Source organism: Heloderma suspectum, chromosome 2 (assembly GCF_057233095.1).
Source record: "Heloderma suspectum isolate Gila_16-S chromosome 2, 16-S_ref, whole genome shotgun sequence".
Taxonomy (NCBI): domain Eukaryota; kingdom Metazoa; phylum Chordata; class Lepidosauria; order Squamata; family Helodermatidae; genus Heloderma; species Heloderma suspectum.
In genome coordinates this window covers 207130724-207153812 of record NC_139459.1, presented here as the reverse complement: position 1 = coordinate 207153812, position 23089 = coordinate 207130724, and the positions used below count along the sequence as shown (strand labels likewise).

The window sequence follows — 23089 nt, the reverse complement described above, 5'->3', positions numbered from 1 at the left end:
AAAATCTGTCACTGCTTCCATTTCTTCCCCTTCTATATGCCAGGAAGTGATGGGGCCAGATGCCATGATCTTCGTTTTTTTAATGTTGAGTTTCAAACCAGCTTTTGCACTCTCCTCTTTCACCCTCAGCAAGAGGCTCTTGAGATCCTCTTTGCTTTCTGCCATTAGGGTGGTATCGTCTGCATATCGGAGGTTGTTGATAATTCTCCCAGCAATCTTAATTCCGACCTCTGATTCATCTAACCCGGCATTTCTCATGATGTACTCTGCATATAAGTTAAATAAGCAGGGTGACAATATGCAGCCTTGTCGTACTCCTTTCCCAATTTTGAACCACTCGGTTGTTCCATCTCTGGTTCTTACTGTTGCTTCTTGACCCTCGTACAGGTTTCTCAGGAGACAGGTAAGGTGGTCTGGTACTCCCATCACTTTAAGAATTTGCCACAGTTTGTTGTGATCCACACAATCAAAGGCTTTAGCGTAGTCAATGAAGCAGAAATAGACGTTTTTCTGGAATTCTCTGGCTTTCTCCATGATGCAGCGAATGTTGGCGATTTGATCTCTAGTTCCTCTGCCTCTTCTAAACCCAGCTTGTACTTCCGGTATTTCTCGGTTCGCATACTGCTGAAGCCTAGCTTGTAGGATTTTGAGCATCACCTTGCTGGCATGTGAAATCAGCGCAATTGTGCGGTAGTTTGAACACTCTTTGGCGTTGCCCTTCTTTGGAATTGGAATGTAAACTGACCTTTTCCAGTCTTGTGGCCACTGTTGAGTGTTCCAGATTTGTTGGCATATTGGATGCAGCACTTTAACAGCATCATCTTTTAGGATTTTAAATAGCTCGGCTGGAATACTGTCATCTCCGCTAGCTTTGTTGTTAGTAATGCTTCCTAAGGCCCACTTGACTTCACTCTCTAGGATGTCCGGCTCAAGTTCAGTGACCGCACTATCATGGCTATCAGGGACATTCAGATCTTTCCTGTATAGTTCTTCTGTGTATTCTTGCCACCTCTTCTTAATCTCATCTGCTTCTGTTAGGTCCCTGCCTTCTTTGTCCTTTATCATGCCCGTCTTTGCACAAAACGTCCCCTTGAGATCTCCAATTTTCTTGAAGAGATCTCTAGTCTTTCCCATTCTGTTGTTTTCCTCGATTTCCTTGCATTGTTCATTTAAGAAGGCCTTCTTGTCTCTCCTTGCTATTCTCTGGAACTCTGCATTCAGTTGGGTATATCTTCCCCTTTCTCCCTTGCTTTTCGCTTCCCTTCTTTCTTCAGCTACTTGTAAAGCCTCATCAGACAGCCACTTTGCTTTCTTGCATTTCTTTTTCTTTGGGATGGATTTCGTTGCTGCCTCCTGAACAATGTTACGGACCTCCGTCCATAGTTCCTCAGGCACTCTGTCTATCAGGTCTAATCCCTTAAATCTATTCCTCACCTCCACTGTATATTCATCAGGGATATGATTTAGGTCATACCTGAACGGTTTAGTGGTTTTCCCGACGTTCTTCAATTTAAGCCGAAATTTTGCAAGAAGCAGCTCATGATCTGAGCCACAGTCAGCTCCAGGTCTTGTTTTTACTGACTGTATGGAGCTTCTCCATCTTTGGTTGCAAAGGACATAATCAATCTGATTTCGATATTGACCATCTGGTGACGTCCATGTGTAGAGTCGCCTCTTGTGCTGTTGGAAAAGAGTGTTTGCTATGATCAGCATGTTCTCTTGGCAAAACTCTATTAGCTTTTGTCCTGCTTCATTTTGTACACCAAGGCCATGCCTGCCTGTTATCCCAGTGATTTCTTGACTTCCTACTTTAGCATTCCAATCCCCTATGATGAAGAGGACATCTTTTTTTGGTGTTAGTTCTAGAAGGTGTTGTAGGTCTTCATAGAACCGATCAACCTCAGCTTCTTCGGCCACAGTGGTTGGGGCATAGACTTGAATTACTGTGATGTTGAATGGTTTGCCTTGGATTCGTACTGAGATCATTCTATCATTTTTAAGATTGTACCCCAGTACTGCTTTTCCCACCCTTTTGTTGACTATGAGTGCTACTCCATTTCTTCTAAGGGATTCTTGCCCACAATAGTAGATATGATGGTCACCTGAATTAAATTCGCCCATGCCTGTCCATTTTAGTTCGCTGATTCCCAAGATATCGATGTTCAATCTTGCCATCTCATGTTTGACCACCTCCAGCTTACCTTGATTCAATGATCTTACATTCCAGGTTCCTAAACAATATTGTTCTTTACAGCATCGGATTTTCTTTTCACCACCAGACACATCCACAGCTGAGTGTCCTTTCGGGTTTGGCCCAGCCGCTTCACTCTTTCTGGCGCTACTTGGAAATACCCTCTGCTCTTCCCCAGTAGCATATTGGACACCTTCCGACCTGAGGGGCTCATCTTCCGGCGTCATCTCTTTTAGCCTTGTGATACGTTCCATGGGGTTTTCTTGGCAAGAATACTGGAGTGGGTTGCCATTTCCTTCTCCAGTGGACCACATTTTGTCAGAACTCTCCGCCATGACCTGTCCGTCTTGGGTGGCCCTGCACGGCATAGCTTATGGCTTCACTGAGTTACGCAAGCCTCTTCGCCACAACAAGGCAGTGATCCATGAAGGGGATGGTAGGCTGGCCCTGTGCCAAATTGACCAAGTAAAGGACAACACCTGACAGAGTTTAGCTGTCAGAATATACAGAATGCAAGTGACAGAAGCACTTCTGTATCTCCACAGCCAAAACCGCCTGATTTGGCCCTGACTTGGATTGGGACCACTTTGTCCCAAAATTCAACACACGCACACCCTGGGGAGGGGGCAGTAAAATAGTATTGGAATGAAGACTTTTTTTCTTTTCTTTTTACCCCCCCCCCCCGCTTGCAGGGGTGGAATTTTAGGAAAACAGATGAAAACAGAAGGTGGAGGAAGCTTAAATCCTCCTCTCCTGAAGTGCCATGGTCCTGATCCATATCAAGGCTCTGCACAATATCAGGAGAGTAGGGGAGACAGTCATGCATAGCTCAGTTATGCCTGATTAAAGAAACATTTAGTTTGGCCCTCAGATCAGCTTTCCTACTCACCAAAAGTACCTCTGTCTTTCAGTGTTTTAGTTAACATCCAGTACATTACCAATGCCAGACACTGATTCAAAACCTTTACTGCCTCCCTGGAACTGGATGAAAAGGAGAGGTAAGTCCTATTCAGGCATTCTTCTTTGATGTACAATCAAGGAGTGAGAAGAGGGAGTGCTCTAGCACTGCCCTCGCCTCACACGTTTCTGTCCTGTACTTGTGGAGGGTGATGGTCTGAACAAGACATCCTCCTGTAGCCATGGAGGCTGTCCACGCAATCCAGGACCCTGCATGAATAGAGCTATAGGGTTGGGTGTCATCTGCATATTGGTAACAGTCCTCCTGGCAACCAGGCCAATCCTTCAGGTGACTTCTCCCTTTAACCATGTAAAGGATGAATAGCTTGGGGATAAGATGGACCCTGAGAGACCCTGAAAGTCAATGGCCACAAGGCTGAAATGTAACCCCTCAACTAGGGATGTCAGGGAAAACAAACCAAATGAGTTCGGATTTTCATGAATCCAGCCCACGGATTCCACAGCAGACCGGCTTCTCCCCTGTCAGGTGGATTCTGCAAACTTGCAGACTGGTTTTCTAACTTTCCTGAATTTTCCACACATTTTGTCATTGAAAACTAAGTTTAAAATAAGCCTGGCCAAAAATGCACATTTCCCCCATATGCTATAGTGTGAAAATGCACATTTGAGGGGAATTTGCACATTTTCACACTTGCAGAATTGTGCAAATCCAGAAACAAGAATCTGATTCCAGCATGTGGGTGGACAACAGAATGAAAGGTGCCTGACAATCTGCGAAATTCAGGCTGAATGGATTTTATACAATCCGTACATCCCTACCTACCCTCAACAGTATTGTGTGGATTTTTCAATACAGAAGACACAGAACAGGCCCTGGAAGACTCTTCTCTTGATATGTCCCAAGACTGGTGTGCAGAAGTTCTCTGAGTGAGCAGACCATGGTAGAAGGGGGCATTCTACTGATTTTTCAAATGCCTTCTCTTGAGTACTTATTGTCAAGGGCTCCTTGGAGGGCTCTCTCAGTCTAATCTAGTAGCTAAGTCCAGACACAGACAAAGGGATTCCTTTCAAAGCTTTATTCTTCTTTTACAACTTAACAACTATACCGTTTGCAACTAGATCTGAGCAGCACAGTACCTATGCCCTAAGTTGGAACAATTGGTCCCCATTTGAAAGGGAATTACTGGCAGACCCCTGAACTTAAGGACTAGGGAGAGTCCCTCCCCTTTTCCCTTGGATCCTCTGGGCGCAGCCGTTGTTTGCGCACCAACCAGGCACTACGCCTCTTTTCCGCGCCCTCCATCTGGCGCCGCTCTCTGCGTCTGCGTCGCGCATCCACCAAGTCTGCTATCTGTGCTCGGTCACTCCCTGGACTGCTAACTAAACTAGGAATGCTGGTGGGAGGAATCTCCGTCAGCTGTTGCTCCTGGGAAAGAGGAGTGCGCTCTTCTCCCAGGAGCGACTGCTCTTCCTCAGAATCAGAACTACTCTGGGATTCTATGGGCTCAGTGTCCACCCTGACACTTATTTATCATATTCCATTTTATCTTGTTCTAGACAATCTTTCACACCTTATCTAGGGATGTCAGAGAATTCCACCACGGATTCCAATGAGGCCGGATTCTTTAGAATACTTACGTAGCCTATCATGGCAAAGAGCAGGGGCGCAAATGACATAGTGGCCGCCATTTGCGTCCCTGCTCTTTGCCGTGATAGGCTACGTAAATACTTACGTAGCCTATCACGGCTGCTTGCAAGGACACAAATGGCGGCCGCTATGACTGCCGCCATTTGCGGCCACAGCAGCCCGGCCTCAGCCAGAACTCTGGCTGCGGCTGGCCCCAGCCAGCGGCTCTGTGGAGCCGGTGCGGAGCAGAGCCAGCTGGGGAGGATTCCGGGGGGAGGGACGGAGCGCCTCCCCCCCACCGCGGATGCCCTGGCATGGAGCCAGGTAAGGGATTCGTACATCCCTACTTCAATAGTAGGTGAGCAAATGCGAGTACCACATTTCCCTGTCATTTCAGAGTAGCCTTAAGCCAGGGATGGGGAATGTGTGGCCTGCCAGATATTGTTGGGCCGAAACTCCCCTCCTCCATTGGCTGTGCTGGCTGGGGCTCATGGGAGCTGCAACAACATCTGGTGGCCCACACGTTCCCCACCGTTGCCTGAAGCACACTGAGCTCTGTGTTTGGTTGTGGCCCGTATCTGTAGTGCACATAGACATGAAAAATGGCAATATGGTACTCAATTTGTGAGTCAAGCATGGTCAATGCAATTCTTTTTCAGTGGGTCATGATATATACAGGCATAGGACTGTAAATCACTGTAAAAATCCTCATTTGGCTTTGTTAAAAGGATTGTGTAAAAGTACTGAAACATCATTCCTCTTATCACAGTATGCAAATATAAGGGGACTGGCAGCATTTAGTTTCTTGTAATGGATACCTTCTTAGTGTAACTATGTTGTGCCACAAATAGACTGTTGCTGTAGTGTGGGATATTCCTTGTAGAGTGCAACCAGTATTAACTTGTTTATGCACTTAGGCTGGCCAAACAAACACCCCCCCTCCCGGGCTTCTGCATATGCATATATATATATATATATATATATAATCTCAGAGAGAGAGAGAGAGAGAGAGAGAGAGAGAGAGATTTAAAAAAAAAAAAAAAACCTAAATGGATTTTTTAACAAAGAAAAGCCATTCCATCAAGTACAGAAAAGGAGGGACAAGATACCAGCAATGGATTAAGTAAGAAATATGTAATTCCTTCAAAAATAAGGGGCAAAGATTATCACCAACATGAACATCTCTGTGCCATTTTGACTGGGGTTCTTTTCTTTTTCTTTTCCACTTTAAACTGCCTTTTCTCCCTCAATCTTTTACCAATCTTCCTGACATTTTCATGTTGTGTAAAACAGACATTTCTTTCTGGCACATATACATTCCGGGAAGATTGATGAAACCTTTTCAGCTTTATTAAGGTTAGAACAACACCCCCCTGGATTTCCATTTAACATTGCAGAACCCTTTTTTGATTTATCGCCTTATCTATTGGAGGCACAACTGTGCCTCCAATAATAATAGGAATGGTATACGCTATCAGTTAGAGGAATTCAAGACTTGATATTCATAGCATCACCTACTTAGCTATGTTTAATGTGATGTGTGTTGACAGTGGATGATGCACGAGGAACTGAATTAAACTGATGATTAGATCTTTCATCAAGTTCTGCCTCTCAGACTGAACAACACTGCACAATTGATAGGTGTAATGACAATGAGCTGCATTTATACTATAAATGCTTACAATATACAACTTGTATCAAAAGCCAATAACTACTTCCAGAGAAGCCATGGTTAATGCTACCGTTTGCAGCAGGTCTGCCTCATGCGCAAGACAAAATGCAGTTTGCACCAAAAGTATTTCTTTTCTTTATCGTACACATATATAATAAAATCCCTAAATGGTTCACAGACAAAAATAGTAAAACTACCATTAAAATACATACATAGCACAAATACAAAAACAATCTAAAAAGCAATAAATAGTTGACAACTTAAAACTAAAACAATAAACACTAAAACAGAGAAGTGTTATATAATATAATCTATGACAAGTCAGGGAAATCTCATGGGAATCAAGATTTTCAAGAGGCATTTGAAACTCACCACAGTTCCTGCATCTCAAACCACGTGCGAGAGAGTGCTCCACAGAGTGGGTGCCACTCCTGAGGAGGCTGCTTTCCGCAGTGTTGCACAGTTTGATATTATAATGCAATGGGCTTATTTAGTGACACTGTGCACAGGCAGTAAACAAACGCTGGAACCCTGATCATAAAGATATGCGGTGTGGAAGCCAGAGTCACTCAAGTGTCATTCTATGTTTAGTAAAGTGGGCATGTCAGTCCTTGTAGGTGCTATCTGTCAGTTGGACTCTTGCTAATCTTCTTGAACTAACATCGTTTTCCTTGATGTACTTTTCTTAGGGATATACGAAACCCACTTACCTTTTCGCAGAATCTTTCGCAGTGGGGGAGATGGGGAGGAGGCAATCCAGTCCTCCCCGCTCCCCCCGGAATCCTCGACGGCCAGCTCCGGTCCGCAGCCAGGCCACGGAGCAGCCGGCCAGGGCCGTCCACAGCTGGATTTCCGGCCGCGGACAGGCTGCTGCGGATGCAAATGGCGGCCGCCGTAGTGGCCGCCAATTGCATCCAGCCAGGCAGCCATGATAGGCTATGTAAGAATTTACATAGCCTATCACGGCTAATCCCCCCCCCCAAAAAAACCCAGCATATGCAAATGGCGGCGGCTACAGCGGCCGCCATTTGCATTCCCTATTTTTGCCGATTTATCTTACGTAAATATTTATGTAAGATAAAACGGTGAAAAAAAGGGGAACACAAATAGCGTAGTGGGCGCTATTTGCGTTCCTTCATTTTTCGCCGTTCTAGCCTGCGTAAATATTTACATAGGCTAAAACAGCGAATAAAAAAGGAACGCAAATAGCTCCCACTACGCTATTTGCATTCCCTTTTTTTTTACCGTAATAGTCTATGTAAATATTTACGTAGACTAAAACAGCGAAAAATAAGGAATGCAAATGGCAGCCGCCATAGCCGCCACCATTTGCATACGCCTTTTTTTTGTTTTACCCAGACATGATAGGCTACGTAGCCTATCATGTCTGGGTAAAAAAAAAAAAAGACCAGACTGCAAATGGCGGCCGCGGCAGCTGGTTGAAAGACCCGTCGCCACCGCCGAAACTGCCACTGGAGCCACCGCCATCTGGAACATCCGCCCCAGGTAAGCCTCGTCCCAGGGGGGATCTGTCAAGGGCTCCTTGGAGGCCTCTCTCAGTCTAATCCAGTAGCCAAGTCCAGACACAGACAAAGGGATTCCTTTCCAAGCTTTATTCTTCTTTTACAACTTAACAACTCTACAGGTAGCAACTAGATCTGAGCAGCAGAGTACCTATGCCCTGAGTTGGAATAGTTGGTCCCCATTTGAAAGGGAATTACTGGCAGACCCCTGAACTTAAGGACTAAGGAGAGTCCCTCCCTTTTTCCCTTGGATCCTCTGGGCGCAGCCGTTGTTTGCACACCAACTGGGCACTACGCCTCTTTTCTGCGCCCTCCATTTGGCGCCACTCTCTGCGTCGGTGTCGCGCGTCCACCAAGTCTGCTATCCGCGCTTTGTCACTCCCTGGACTGCTATCTAAGCTAGGAATGTTGGTGGGAGGAATCTCCATCAGCTGTTGGCCCTGGGAAAGAGGAGCGCGCTCCTCTCCCAGGAGCGACTGCTCTTCCTCAGAATCAGAACTGCTCTTCCTCAGAATCAGAACTACTCTGGGATTCTATGGGCTCAGTGTCCACCCTGACAGGATCTGCGGGGGGGTGGCAGGCCGTCTGTGGGTGGCATCTGCGGGGGGCCGAATGCCAGTGCCTCACTGAAATCCGTGCCTCACTGAAATCCATGGCGGAATTCTCCGCCATCCCTAACTTTTCTTGATATTCTTTCACCTTTCAATTTCCTTTATGTTAGATGAGATCCAATGACCCACCGGTAGTGATGGGCGAGAAGCCTGGCGGTCGCCCTGAAAGTCCATCAGGGCACTCAAGTTTTCTTTTTCATCATTCTGCAGGCCTTGTTCCCCACCACCACCACATACACAGACACACCTTCCTTCTCTTCCTCCTGCTGGTGCTCCCTAGTGCCCTTGAACCAAAGGGGAAAACTTACCTTGAGAGATGACTCAGCAGAAAGTAGAAAGTTCAAAGATGGGTGAATCCCAGTTGGTATCTCCTCAGAACTCAACTTAGCAAGCATGAACTACAACCCCCATGATCCCTAGTGGAAATTGATGCTCCCAAAGTATAATTGGGTCTTCCATATACTGGCAGCATAGTTGATCCCCAGCAATAAAAGATGCGGACAGTCACTAAGTTCTGGGAAAGAGAATCCCAGTGGGCCTTCAAGGGAGTCCTGTGCGGCCTGCTAACTCTTCTTCCTTCACCACATTTTTCACTTAGGGAAGTGGGATGGAATATGAGATGGCAGAAGTCGGGGGGGAGCAAGCAAAATCAAGGTGGGGTTCTTCTCTCAGCAAGCTTTATCCACCTTGATTCTGCTCACAATATAGTAAAAATCTCATTTTCACTGTATTGTGAGCAGAATCAAGATGGGCACAGCTTGCTGAGAGAACCCTAGGGATGGACGAAAGGGACTTACCTCGTCCCACAGCTTGCTTTGTGGTGGGGGGGAGGCGCTTCGCTTCTCCCCCCGAAGTTCAGGCAAGGGGGGGGAGGCGCCCCGCCTTGTCCGGACGAAATTCAGGCCGGGGGGGAGGCGCCCCATCCCTCACCGGCAAAATTCAGGCTGGGTAGGAGCGCCCTGTCTACCCAGCCACGAAAAAAAAGTAAAAAAAAAGAAACACACACACACACCCGTGATAGGCTACATAACGATTTACGTAGCCTATCACGGCTAGATTTCCAAAGTCAGCTGTGATAGGCTATGTAAATCGTCACGTAGCCTATCACGGGTTACTTTGGGGGGGGGAAGCGCGTACGCAAATGGCGGCTCCCATGGGGACCGCCATTTGCGTTCCTTATTTTGGCACGTCTAGTCTACGTAAAGATTTACATAGACTACGGCGAAAATAAGGGCAATGCAAATAGCGTGCCCTTATTTTTGCCGTAGTCTACGTAAATCTTTATGTAGACTAAACGTGCCAAAATAAGGAACGCAAATGGCGGTCCCCATGGGCGCCGCCATTTGCGTACGCGCTTTTTTTTTTCCCCCAAAGTCAGCCATGATAGGCTACGTGACGATTTACGTAGCCTATCATGGCTGACTTTGGAAATCTAGCCGTGATAGGCTACGTAAATCGTTACGTAGCCTATCACGGGTATGTGTGTGTTTGGGGGGTTTTTTTACTTTTTTTTTTTGCAATGGCGGCGGCGGCAGCCGGTCGGGAGACCGGCCGCCGCCCCCACCGAAATGCCACCGAAACGCCGCCGGGACCCACCGCCGAGAGGGACATTCGCCGAAGGTAAGTCCCATCCCCGGGGGGGGGGCAGGGGGCCGGCGGAGAATTTCCCCAACACTTTCGGGGGGCCAAATGCGTCGGCACTCGGCCTCCCGAAGATTCGTGGAGAAATTCTCCGCCAACCCTAGAGAACCCCCCCACACACACACACACACACACACATCCCGGACGTGGGTGGGCTGAGAATACAATACAGTTGACTCCTTCAGTGAGGTTGAGTATGGGAAACAGAGTGGCATTCTTTGTAGTGTTTCAGTTGTTTTTTTTTAAACAACGGTTTTAAAAAAATGTTTTTATGTTATTTTTAATTAAGATTTTATTTTTATTTCTTTTTTTATTGCTAGCCACCTTTTTACTTTGGCAGGAAGCCAAGTTATTAAATAAATAAATAAATTCCTTCAGGGTTGGCATATGAGGGTTATGTGTACTTAAGCCCATTTATTTAAAGTACATGCTGAACACCTATATTGGACTGCAGTCTTGTAAACAGAATGTAATCAGAATTCCCTGTCTCTCACACACTAAGAGTGGATATAGCAGCAGTTAATTCTGGATCAGGCTTCCAAAGGCTGTTTTTGTGTGACTTGCCAATCTGTATCTGAGTTCTGCTGTCTTCAGTATCTAGAATATTCTGATAAGAAGGCCACTGGCACCCTAAGGAGTGTGGACTTTATTGAGGGTGAGAATCCAGAATTATACTGAGCCATTCTTTCCAAGTGCTTCCCAATCACATGCATGAATTAAAGGCTCTGAACAATTTCTTGTCTCTTGAATCCTGTATTTTTTCCATGGCCACAAGATGGCGGCCTGATGACCCAAAACATTACACCATAGGTCAGGTGGCTCTCATAGCTGCCTGCAACAGCCCTGGTTAGAAGGGTCTTTTGTGTGTGTGTTTACATCATGTCCTTTTGAGTTGGTGGGGGACCAATATGAAAACAGAGACAGGTTTAATGTAAAACTAGGCAATTAACAAACTGCCTTTAAGAGAGAGAGGGAGGGAGAAAGAATCACAACCCACTATCCATGAACTGTATAAAACTCAAAGATTCCTGTAGTATACTGGTTCTTTGGGAAAGTGAAGGTTTATCCTTGGGGCTAATTTTGGGAGGAAAAACTTAAAGCCAGATTGGTTTGTACTGAATTTCATCTTCATCTTGAAGATTTCTTGGGACCTTCAAGGAGGCCAGAATTCCATTTCACAACAGAATCTGAAAGAGTTTTGAAGATGCTTGGATTTCACTGAGGTTGTATGTGAAGCAAGGATCAAGATGCACTGTAAAAATATGCACTACTCATTCTGAAAATAGAAATGCTTTGCAAGCTATGTAATTCTGAATCTCTAGGAGACTTGAGTTTTAAATCAAAAGGCTCATATATTCTAAATGCTATGTGTGACATTGAGGGATAAAAGGACATTCCACTGTTGCCCTGAGAAGGAATTGGACCCTTCAATCATTTTTTTTAATGTTTAAAAAAATATTAGGGAGACTGGTGGGCTCCAAGAGGTGTCCGCGGGCACATTGGTGCCCACAGGCACCACTTGGAGACCCCCGGATTACATTAAAAGGCACTGTTGCCTCCAAAAATGGCAAGCACATATTTAACCCCAACCCAATCCATGGATTGAGGACAACTCACCATAGTCTGGACTGTTTCCTTCCCCTGCCCCCACCAGTCATTGGCCACTGGCAGGTAGCAACTGCTGCACTTTTATAATGGATTATTCCAGCCTAAGCAACTGGAACCTGGTCTAGGATATCTGGGAGGAGGGCAATGAAGGATGATTAAAATCTCAATACAAATTTGTCCTCAGTCATTTCCAGTATCAGCTTCTTCACAGAGGTAGCTTCAAGACTTCGTTCCTTTGGATGTTGTCAGTCATGTTGTGTATTCTTGCCCTCATAGGTTTTTGCTAGTTTAAAACATCTGTCAAAGAAGACAAGGGGAGGCATATGTGACCCAGCATTTACCAAACTGGTCCTCTTTCTATCTCTGTCACTGACTATTTGTAAAATCTTGGGCACATCATTTGAGCAGCCTGTGACGCAGCGTTCCCCCTTTTTACCTTTGTACCTTTTGCCTTCCTCGCCTATCTGTGATTTAATGAAAAGTTTTGGTGTTAGTAGAAGCTAGCCAGTCCTTTTTGCTGTCTGAAGGTTTGCACAATCAAAAAGAACCGAGCTCAGTCCTGCATTTGATACAGGAGAGGCACTGAATCTATTCATTTAAGAAAATTATCAATGGTAAACATACCATCTTACCTAGAGCTATTGTCACTTTCTTCTATTGATGGGAAGTGAGAGTCATCTACGGTTATTTTCTCTTGATCCCCCACACTTCTGCAAAGTGTACCACTACTCCTCATTTTCATTCTTCTTCCCACAGTCTAACAGAGACTTCTTTTAGGAGCGGAAATGCTCATCACAGATTTACACAGGCATTTTTCCCATACACCTTCAGCAACCAGCACCACACCTGTAGTTTGCTCAGAAAACTATAAAGCATAACATTTTGATTTTGTGATCAGTCGATAGCTGAGATCAGAGCTCCTGCACAGTGTTAAAGGAACAAAGAGGAATAAACAAAGGAATTATACATGATGTTCCATATCTAATGATCAACTTCACAGGGAATGAAATAGTCTAGTTAGGGAGGGACATGACAACTGATGTAGTGAATGGTGGTGGGTGGATCTAGACAAAGAAAAACTTGGTACCTGTGAAGTTGGATCTCCATTCCCCTGCCACTCCTGTCCCTAGGCACACATGACTGCTTGGCATGGCACAGGGTCCCCAACTTGCCTTGGCCCAGCAACCTAGTGCTCGTTCCATCTGTCTCACCCCTCCCTGGCTCCTGCATGCTTACCTTCCGATCCTGGTGATGCATTCCTAGATCACATCCTGGCCCTGGTGTGGTCCCTTGGCTGTCTCTGTGGATGCTGCCTAGTTCTCTATGTTTCTTGCATGTTGGGGATGTGGACATGTGAAGGGCATGCCTCCAGCTTGGCCTACATAGGTTGGCTCCCTCCAAGTTCATGTGGCATGTGGGCATCATTGTCAGCACAGTTTCTGATTAGTGGGCATGGGCAGTGTTTACAGGAATGCCAAGGACTTGTCTGTCATTTTTTTCTGATGTTTTTGTATTGTTTGTGTTATGTTTTTCCCCTTCCTACCCCGGCTGTTCTGTGCACACATTGGATACAGTAGTTGTTCCACTAGTTTACCGGGATGTATACCCAAGTATAATATGAGCAGCTCTACCTCTTATTCCAATCTTCACCAAGGTTGGCTGTAGAATCCCTGTCCAAATGTCTGGAGACGGTGAGTGGCTGGATGGGGAGGTATAAGCTGAAGCTGAACCCTGACAAGACCGAGGTACTTTTGGTGGGAGACAAGAGGAGGTTGGGGGATGTTGACATGAATGGGGTACGGCTACCCTTGAAATACCAGGTCCTTTTGGACTCCCAGCTGTCCATGGTGGCTCAGGTGTCAGCTGTGAGCTGGACAGCGCTGTATCAACTCCATCTGATACGGCGGCTGCGTCTCTTCCTTCCCAACCATCTGCTCCCATTGGTAGTACATGCCCTGGTCTCCTCTCGTTTAGACTACTGTAATGCACTCTACGTGGGGTTACCCTTGAAGACGGTTCGGAAACTGCAGCTGGTACAGAATGCGGTGGCTCGCCTGATTAAAGGCAGCCGCCGGCGAGATCACATCACTCCAGTGCTGAAGGAGTTGCACTGGTTACCAGTTGTTTTCGGGGCCAAATTCAAGGTGTTGGTTTTGACCTTTAAAACCCTATATGGTTCCAGCCCAGCCTATCTTAAGGAGTGCCTCCAGCAGCACCAGACAGGCCTCGGATGGCCTTCTCTCTGACCCATCAGCCAGGACAGCTAGACTGGTGGGGACGAGGGAGAGGGCCTTTTCTGTGGTGGCCCCCACTCTGTGGAACTCCCTCCCTAGGGAACTCCGTCATGCCCCCTCTTTAATGAGCTTCCATCATGAATTAAAAACGTGGTTGTTCAGGCAGGCATTTGGGGTGGGTTAGGGTATTTTAGAAAATGTTTTTATTGTAGAATTTTATTGTTTTAAACTGTTTTATTGTATGTTGTACATCGCCCAGAGTGGCTGGGTGACCAGCCAGATGGGCGATTAATAAATTTAATAATAATAATAATAATAAGATTGCTCCCCCTGTGACAACAGTATATAGTATTCTGCACACTGACAAGCTGTGATAAACAGTATTAGTGCTATTAATCCTAGTAGTATTAAAATAGTAGCATTAATCCTGGATTATTGAAAAGGGTCAATATCTGTGGAATTGCACAATTTTTGTGCAATATCTGTGAAATACAAAGTAAACTTTGCAACTACTTTCTTTAAAAAAAACCCAAAACCTACTCTAGATCTGTACACTTGCTGTGTTTGTACTAAGTCCTGCAGTACACATCATCATGGAGATCCAATGGGATCTGACTAGGGATGTATAAGAATTTCAGTTTTGCTTGCAAAACATGTGAGTATGCCCCATTCGAAGCCCCGATTGCTAGGGCGAACACGTGTCTGCCAAAAATGTTTGCAAATTGCCAGATGTGCTCACATTGAATGTGAGCAACTTTCCCAGTTCAATTTTGTGTAAATGTCCTAATTTGCCCAAATTTCCCCCTGCAAACTGAAAGCCCCACCTTAGTCTATGTAGGAAAGTTGCAGAATTTGGGAAATCTGCACAGATTTGGGGAAATTTGCATAAGTTTCATGTTCAATCACTGCTCAGTTTGCACAATTTTCCCATTCATGCAAAGCAAGCAACAATCACAAACGCGAACAGGAATCAGGCATGATACAAGTGGTGAGATGACACTAGAAGAATCGTAACGATCTTGAACATCGCTCGTTCACCCATCCCTAGATCTGACACTTGCAGTGCTCTATCCAGTGGTGATGGCAGCTCAGTAGTAACATGGAGGAAACACAAGATGCTGGGTTTAGGCAAGAGAGGTGGAGGGCAGCAGGCAGGGCCTGCTTCAAGGGTAGGCATGGTTGGGTTCCTGCTGAGCACTCACAACCCCAGTAGGAGCCCACTGACAAGAACCCTCTGGGTTCCTCCTCTCTACCATTACATCCTGCTTGTTCACCTCCCTCTCATTCTGGCCCAGACAACAATGGTGGGGAGAAGGAGGAGCAGTAGATGCCATTGCCTGTTTGCTCCCTGGGCCCATGACTGTCAAGCAAGTAAGTGGTAGCAATAATAAGAGGGAGGATAAGGAACAATAGTGGCTGGTGACAATGGTGGTGAGATGGTAGACTCACTGATGGAGGGGGCCCATTGAGGGTGTCCTGCCCAACAGCCTTCAAAAACCTGGAGCTGGCACTGATGGCAAGACCAAAATATAGCCAGCCTACAGTAATATTGCTCGATTAAATAGCTGGGCAGTCTATCCCAACCCCTATGCCACTGCTCTAAATCTCAGGCTCCTATTCCTCCAAGCAGTGTCCTGTCCCCAGTCCTGGCTGTCATGTTTGCTTCTTTGTTTTATTATACTGTGCTTGCTTTGCACACACCTTACATGCAGGAAGGACCCAGATTGAATTTTAGCATCTCCAGTTAAAAGGACCATGTCGTGGTGATGGGGAAGCCCTCTGCTTGAAACCTGGAGAGCTGCTTCCAGTCAGAGTACACAGTATTGAGCTGGATAGACCAATAGTCTGAACTAGTAGAAGGCAATTTCCTACGTTCCTGTGTAAGATAGAGAGCAAACTGATATGGTTCATGGGCTACCTGTTGAAAAATACAAGGCTAGAGCCTAAGGAAGGATATGACTTGGACATTCTACTTGCTCAAATCAGAGAACAAAGGTAGACTCATAGGCAAAAAGGACCAGTCACAACAGAGGTCATCTAAAGCTAGTACAAGGATGCTCTGAATAGAGACATATCCATCAACCCAGTGCATACAATTGGTTAGTCTGATTCAAGTATTCCATTTTCAGACTTGCAGAAGAGAAAAGGAAAGAAAAAGGTAAAAGAACATTGGCCTGGTCTATCTGAGTACTTAAGGATGAAGAGCAAAGTGAAAGAAGATCCAAACTAGTGGGAAGAAATGTTTTTATATATTCATTTCAAAATAAAAGCAATGATTACACCATTCTCGAAGTTAACAATCTTTTTTTTAAATATGCAGAGCAAATTTTAAGTTTATTTTGTACACAGAATGATTGCATGATGAAAAATTGCTAAATAGAAATACTCAAACTATAGGTTTGGGTAGTTGGCCTTATAGTCTCAGAACAAGCAAGTAGCAATGGGACCTTTAATCAGCACAATTTAAGTGCAAGCAAAAAAGGTGCCTTAAACTTTCATTTGAACATCTTTCAAACTCTGTATAACAAATATTTGTTCCATAATTTATGCAGAACCCAAAGTATTTTATGTGAAATTGCAAAAGAAAATAGTCAAAATCTGATTTTTTAAAGAAAAAGAAAAATTCATCCACCACTTTAACAAACAAAAACAAAAAAAGGGAAGCACTTACCAAAAGTGGACTTTTTGCTATCAATTAAGTTATGTGCCAACATACAAACCAGTGTTTTGAAATACTTGAATTAAGCTAATTGTGCCTCCAAAACACATTTACCTGGAAAAAATCCAAATTAATGTATCTAAGATAGAATCCATGCATGTTAGACAGAAAAAAGTCCTACAACTCCCAGCATCCCCAGAATGCTGGAACTGACTGAAACAGTTTAAATTCAGATGATCCAGCTTTGTGGATTCAGTGGGAAGGCAACTTTGAAATGTATAACAGTAGATTTCCTCCAGTGTATGCAGATACTGAGCATTCTTTTAGCATTATATTACTTGTGTACAAAATACTACAACTTGTGAAAAGGGTAATTTTAAAAGAGTTAATTCAAATACAGTTATCTACTAAACAGGAAGACCAACTAGAATGAAGTCTTAATTAAGTGTCAGTGAGTCAGTTCTTTCATTTATGATTTGAAGGTGAGGCCCATAAGCACCTAAGTGAAACTTGTGCGTTTGAAAATTGCCACCACAGCCCTGCAAAAAGTTAACAGCAGCCGTTGCAACAGATTCCTAGATCTGGGACTCCATTGAGATTCTGCTTAAAGTCACCAGGGCTCTCTCATATGGCAGCTCCATAGTATTAACTTGATTAGAAACTTTCGCTGACTCTTCAGAGATTTCAGAATGGATGATTAAAGCATCAGCACTAAATGACCGTACTCTGATTCCTGATGATGATGTTCCAGGTTCTCCATCCATTGCCTTCTCAAAAGTTGTATATTCTTGTTCCTTGCTATCTATATGCTTGGCACTACAATATGGAGCATAGACCTCAGTGGTTTCTTCAAATTGGAGGCAGTTGACTTTGTAGTACTTTTTCTTCATTTGCAGAACATCATTGAATCTGTGGCCCCAAAGGATTTCTCGAGGCACATATGAACTCCTTGACTGGTGTGATGTTCCTGTCGAATCTCCAGTGTATACAAATGTAACCAGGATCTCAAAGTTGTCTTTAGCCAGAGTTTTCCTGTCCAGATCATATAATGGGCTGTCCTGGTTAATTTCATGTACAATGGTCACTGGGGTTGCAAGGATGATCTGGTCATTTAACAATTTTAAGTCTTTGTATTCCATTGTCATCCTTCCCATGTGATCTTCCACGTACCGCAGGAGCTGGGCTCTCACTATGCCTTCGACCATATGATTAGGCCGGAAATCACCTACACGCCACATCAGACAGAGTTTGCCATCTCTTAAGCCTACTGTGGCATAATAGCTGAAGCGGATGGTCTGAGCTCGCTTCCGGGCAGTTGCCATTTTGGCCAAGGCAGCTCCGATGATGAATGTGTCAATGATGCAGCCTAACACTGATTGTAGGACAACTGTCAGGATTGCTGCAGAGCACTCTTCGGTGACACAACGGGATCCATAGCCAATGGTTGTTTGGGTTTCAAGGGAGAATAAGAAGGCCCCTGTGAAACTATGGACATTATCAACACAAGGGGTTACTTCCTCATCAGGCGATAAGTCACCATGCTGGAGAGCAATCAGCCAGAAGACCAAACCAAAGAACAACCAGGATAGGATGTAGGATAATGAGAAGATCACGAACATATGGCGCCATTTGATGTCCACTAATGTGGTGAAAATGTCAGTCACGTAGCTCTCCCACTCCCCAAAGATGTGCTTGAAGTATACATTGCAGCTTCCATCTTTCTGGAGAAACCGCTTTTGCATTCTTTTAATCCCCACCGAAGTTGTTTCTTGGTAACTCTGTGAATGTCTGAGTTTCTTTGCTTCCATGCTTATAAGTTTATAGATATCATCAACAGGCTCAGCCATGCTCCTTGAGTCTGCACTTTGTAATTAATTTAGGGGACACGTTTAAAGATATCAATCACCAGCTGGTCTCTCCCGCTCTCTTCATTTATAACCTGCAGAAGAAACCAAAGAGTAAATATTTGATATTTGGATTGTGCCCCAGGCTAGATTCTAATGATCACAGGTAATATCTGCATTAGTGTAAGTGGGAGGGAGACAACAAGCAGTGCCTTTCCCACCTTGTATCCCCAGCATCAATGGAAACCAACCACCTTTAGTGTTGATAGTGTTTTTAAGTTTCTAGCTTTCCTGGTCCTATCTTGAAGGCATAACGCTGGTATTGCTAGCTCTAAATAGACACGAGGTTATAGATCAGTGATAGCGTACATGTTTTACATGTATAAAGTTCCATACAGCCTTACACTTGGCATCCTCAATAAAGATCTCTGGTAGGAGGACTAAAACTCCCACAGAGCCATGTTCTCCAAGGCACATAAAAAGCAAAGGCAATCCATAAGAAAAAAACAACTATAAAATTCACAAGGACTTTGCATTTTAAGCGTTTTATTCCCTCCAACCACTAGGTAATACACACAAATTGGCTTCAATTGACTTTTTTTTTACCGCCTGCCCCAAATTAATCCCCAGCTTTGCTAATGTAAAGACTGGTGTATCTGTCTTTATCTTTCTTCTCTGCCTAAGCACAAACCCATGTGCTTAGGGATGGAGACAGATCTGGGTAACAGCCAATGGGAGTCAGCCATTTCTTCTTCAGCCCAGAATCCTAGGTGTAACCTCATGCTACAGCACCTAGCAGAGACTTATTCATCCTGTTTGCAATCTCCATCTGGAGACAGGGGGTGCATCCAGGCACAGGATTAGATCCAGGATCTGCCTTCCACAAGAGGAAGAGATCTTCCATGAGCAGAAGGCCTCTGCCCAGTTTTGGGGGATCCCCACATTTACACACACACACACACACTCACACACACCCCACAGCTCACCCCATTCATCAGGGTCTCCTGACTCTCTGTGTAGCATTTTCAGGGGGGTGGGGGGCTGCCATGGGAAGAGCAGGTGGGGAAGTCTTCCGCCAGCACAGTTGATCCACCTTAAAACTGGATCCAATTGCCCTGCTTCAAGCACAAAATGCTATGAACTGTCCAGATTATGTTTTCTTCCATTTGTAACACTCCTGTTTTTTCTCACCTCCTCTTCCATCTTTTTTAAGGAGAAAAAAAGACCGAGTGGCTTCACAATGCTTTTCAATTGGTAGCACTGCACTAGTAGATGTCTGGGTCTAAATGCAGACATAATGGTTAAAACATCTAGTCCAATTTTTGTATTTTCTTTTCATCTTTTCCCCATCTCCTGCTTTTTGTACCATCTGGTCTGATGAAGAGAATTCAAAAGCTTGCACACTAGTTTGTGACATTTTAATTGGTCCTAATAAGAATATTGCCCAAGTGTGGATATTGAACTTTCTATTCTAAGTGGATCTTGTGCTTAGCTGTAAGAATCTGATCCTTCAGCTCCAAGCTGAGATCACTTTTGCCCCAATGGGTTAAAACTTTCCAATTCCAGCAGGGATTCATCCTGCTGAGCAGAAGATTTTGGGGTGGTGGGGCCTCGTTTGAGGATGCTCTTATTCGCCAGTCACCAGGCCTTTTTCCATTTTGATGCTGCTGTTCTTCTTTCTTTTATGGGATTGCTTTTGCCTCTAATTGTTGCAAGCCACTCTGAGTGATGTAAATGCACTGGAAAGGCAGGTTATACATTTTGTGGGGGGTGGGGGAAGAAATAATAGCTGCTTTGAGGGAGAGTATTTCAACTGGGGAAAGGGTTAAAATCTCCCTGCCCTGATGCCACTGTTCCATTCAGATTGGAGCCCCTTGTAGCTACTTTAATGTTAAAAAAAATGCCAGTAAATTTCTGGATAGGGCTTTGGATAGGGGTGAATGCTGCTTCCTTGTTCTCCTCGACCTCTCAGTGGTTTTTGATACCATTGACCACAGTATCCTCCTGGGCCGCCTGGAGAGGATGGGCATTGGAGACATCATATTATGGTGTTCCGGTCGTTCCTTTCTGGCAGGCACCAGAGGGTAGCACTGGGAGAGGAGGTGTCAGACCTGTGGCTGCTCACGTGTGGGATGCCACAGGATTCCATCCTCTCCCTGATGCTATTTATATCTATGTGAAGCTGCTGGGGGCTATCATCAGGAGGTTTGGGGTGTGGTGTCATCAATATGCAGATGACACGCAGCTCTACCTCTCGTTCAAATCTTCACCGAGGTTGGCTGTAGAATCCCCGTCTAAATGTCTGGAGATGGTGAGTTGCTGGATGGGGAGGAATAAGCTGAAGCTGAACCCTGACAAGACCGAGGTACTTTTTGTGGGAGACAAGATGAGGTTGGGGGATGTTGAACTGGTGTTGAATGGTTACCCTTGAAAGACCAGATCCGCAGTCTGGGGGTCATTTTAGACTCCCAGCTGTCCATGGAGGACCTTTATCGTGACTGGTATTCATTCATCTAGCTTCAGTATATGTCTGGGTTTCTGATTTCCTGGATCTGATCAGTTTCAAGTGCCAAACGCCTGTCTGAATAACCCTCCCCCTCCCTCCCCCAGTTGTTTTCCGGGGGCTTTTTTTGTTTCCTGAAAAAAATGAAAAATGTTGGATTATGAAATATTTACTTTTAGAATGATAGCTAAAATATTTAAGACACGGTGTTCCTATATTGGCCTTCAAACCCACCCACCCCCAAGAACTTGCTGGCTTTGACCTTGAACTGAGTTGATCTTGCTCTTGACTGAAATGGACTTTGTGGGGAGGGGTCAACTTCAGACCATTATTCCCTATCCAACTCCAAGCCCCGCTAAACAGAACATGATATGATGGTTTCGTTTCTTTTCAACTTTAACTGTCTGCCTGCTTCTCATAAACTGGCAAAAACTAGGGATGTCAGAGAATTTCTCCACGAATCTCGGGGAGGCCGAATGCCAGCACATTCGGCCCCCCGAAATTGGCCCAGGCTCCACTCAGTCTCCACCCAGGCATCAAGAAAATAATTCGATTAGAATTCAGTGGAAACAGCAGACAGCCCCAGGCTACAGTGATAATAAGCTGGGTCTTTAAGGGCTGTGGAAACTAGGGATGTATGAAAGTCACTTACCTTTTCGACGAGGCAATTCGCGGTGGGGCGGAGGCGCTCCGCACCTCCCCCCGAAATCCTTCTCTGGCCAGCTCCTCTCCACGGAGATTCCGCAGAGCCGCCGGCCAGGGCTACCCACAGCCAGAAATCCGGCCTCTGGGCAGCCTTCCTTCTGGAAAACAACAACAACAACCCCCGTATGCAAATGGCAGCGGCTACGGCGGCCGCCATTTGCATTCCCTTTTTTTTGCAGGTTTAGCCTACATAAATATTTACATAAGCTAGGGGAACCCAAATAGCGTAGTGGGCGCCATTTGCGTTCCTTTCCCCCCACCATTTTAGCCTACGTAAATATTTACGTAAGCTATTACGGCAAAAAAAAAAGGAACGCAAATACGCGGGTTGTTGCGTATGCGGGTTGTTGTTGTTTTTTGCTTGCCGTGATAGGCTACGTAAATAGTTACGTAGCCTATCACGGCAAAGGGCAGATGGAAATGGCGGCCGTGGCAGCCGGTCGAAAGACCAGCTGCCACCAGAGCCGCCGGTGGAGTCGCCGCCGCTGGAACATCCGCACGAGGTAAGCTTCGTCCCAGGGGGAATCCGCGGGGGGGAGGCCGTTCTGCCACGGATTTTGGGGGGCCAAATGCCAGTGCATTCAGCCTCACTGAAATCCGTGGTGGAATTCTCTGCCATCCCTAGTGGAAACAGGAAAAGGAGAAGGTGCAATTGGGGAAACATTGCAACAATGTTGCAAACAAAGTGAAGCCAATAGCATGGAAACACGCCCCTGGTATTTGCTGAAATGGAGGGATAGAGTTCAAGTATCCTGGCAGTTACAATTTATAAGTGCTGAAAGGTGAGAGCCAGTAAAAGAAAGCAAGACAGGGTCAACAAACAGAAAAACAAAAACAGAAAAAAGGATATCACACATGATGACTGATATGAAGACCAACTAGATGATACTTAGGACATATGAGAGCGAACAACATGTGAAGGAGGAAAGCAATAATGTTCAAGCCCTGCAAGATCTACATCATATCAAAGGCAAAGCTCCCTTTCAGCCATGTGCCTTAGCTTAATTGTTAATCCACTCCTCATCACAACTTAGCCATAGCTTTGTCACTAATGCTAAATGACATGTACAAACATGAATCCTCAGTTCCATTCTACAAGTTACACTGTCTGCATGGAGATACTGAACAAGGTCTCCATGAGGCAGCTGTTCTATGCTGGGTCTGTAATCTCTCCACCCACCCACTTTTTTGACATGGCTTGCCCAAATCAAACTGAGAGTATCTGTGTATGGCCAGGTAGTATTAGGGATTGGGGATGTGCACCAACCACAAGATGCAACTCGGACCCTGATTCAGTACTTTGGAAAATGGCCTGATTCAGCTCAGACCGATTGGGAATCTGTCTGCTTTGAC

General features: G+C 45.2%; 1 protein-coding gene across 3 annotated transcripts in view; it reads right to left on the bottom strand.

Moving 5' to 3' along the window:
* Positions 1 to 16257: 16257 nt before the first annotated feature.
* The window catches only part of KCNJ16 (potassium inwardly rectifying channel subfamily J member 16), a 79647-nt gene continuing 72815 nt past the window's right edge, over positions 16258 to 23089 (bottom strand). For all 3 annotated transcript variants that reach the window (XM_084837546.1, XM_084837547.1, XM_084837548.1), the window contains one exon: positions 16258 to 18623. In XM_084837546.1, coding sequence (XP_084693672.1) covers positions 17260 to 18531 — 1272 coding nt within the window. In that variant the 5' untranslated portion in view covers positions 18532 to 18623 and the 3' untranslated portion in view covers positions 16258 to 17259. The remainder of the gene's footprint in view (positions 18624 to 23089) is intronic.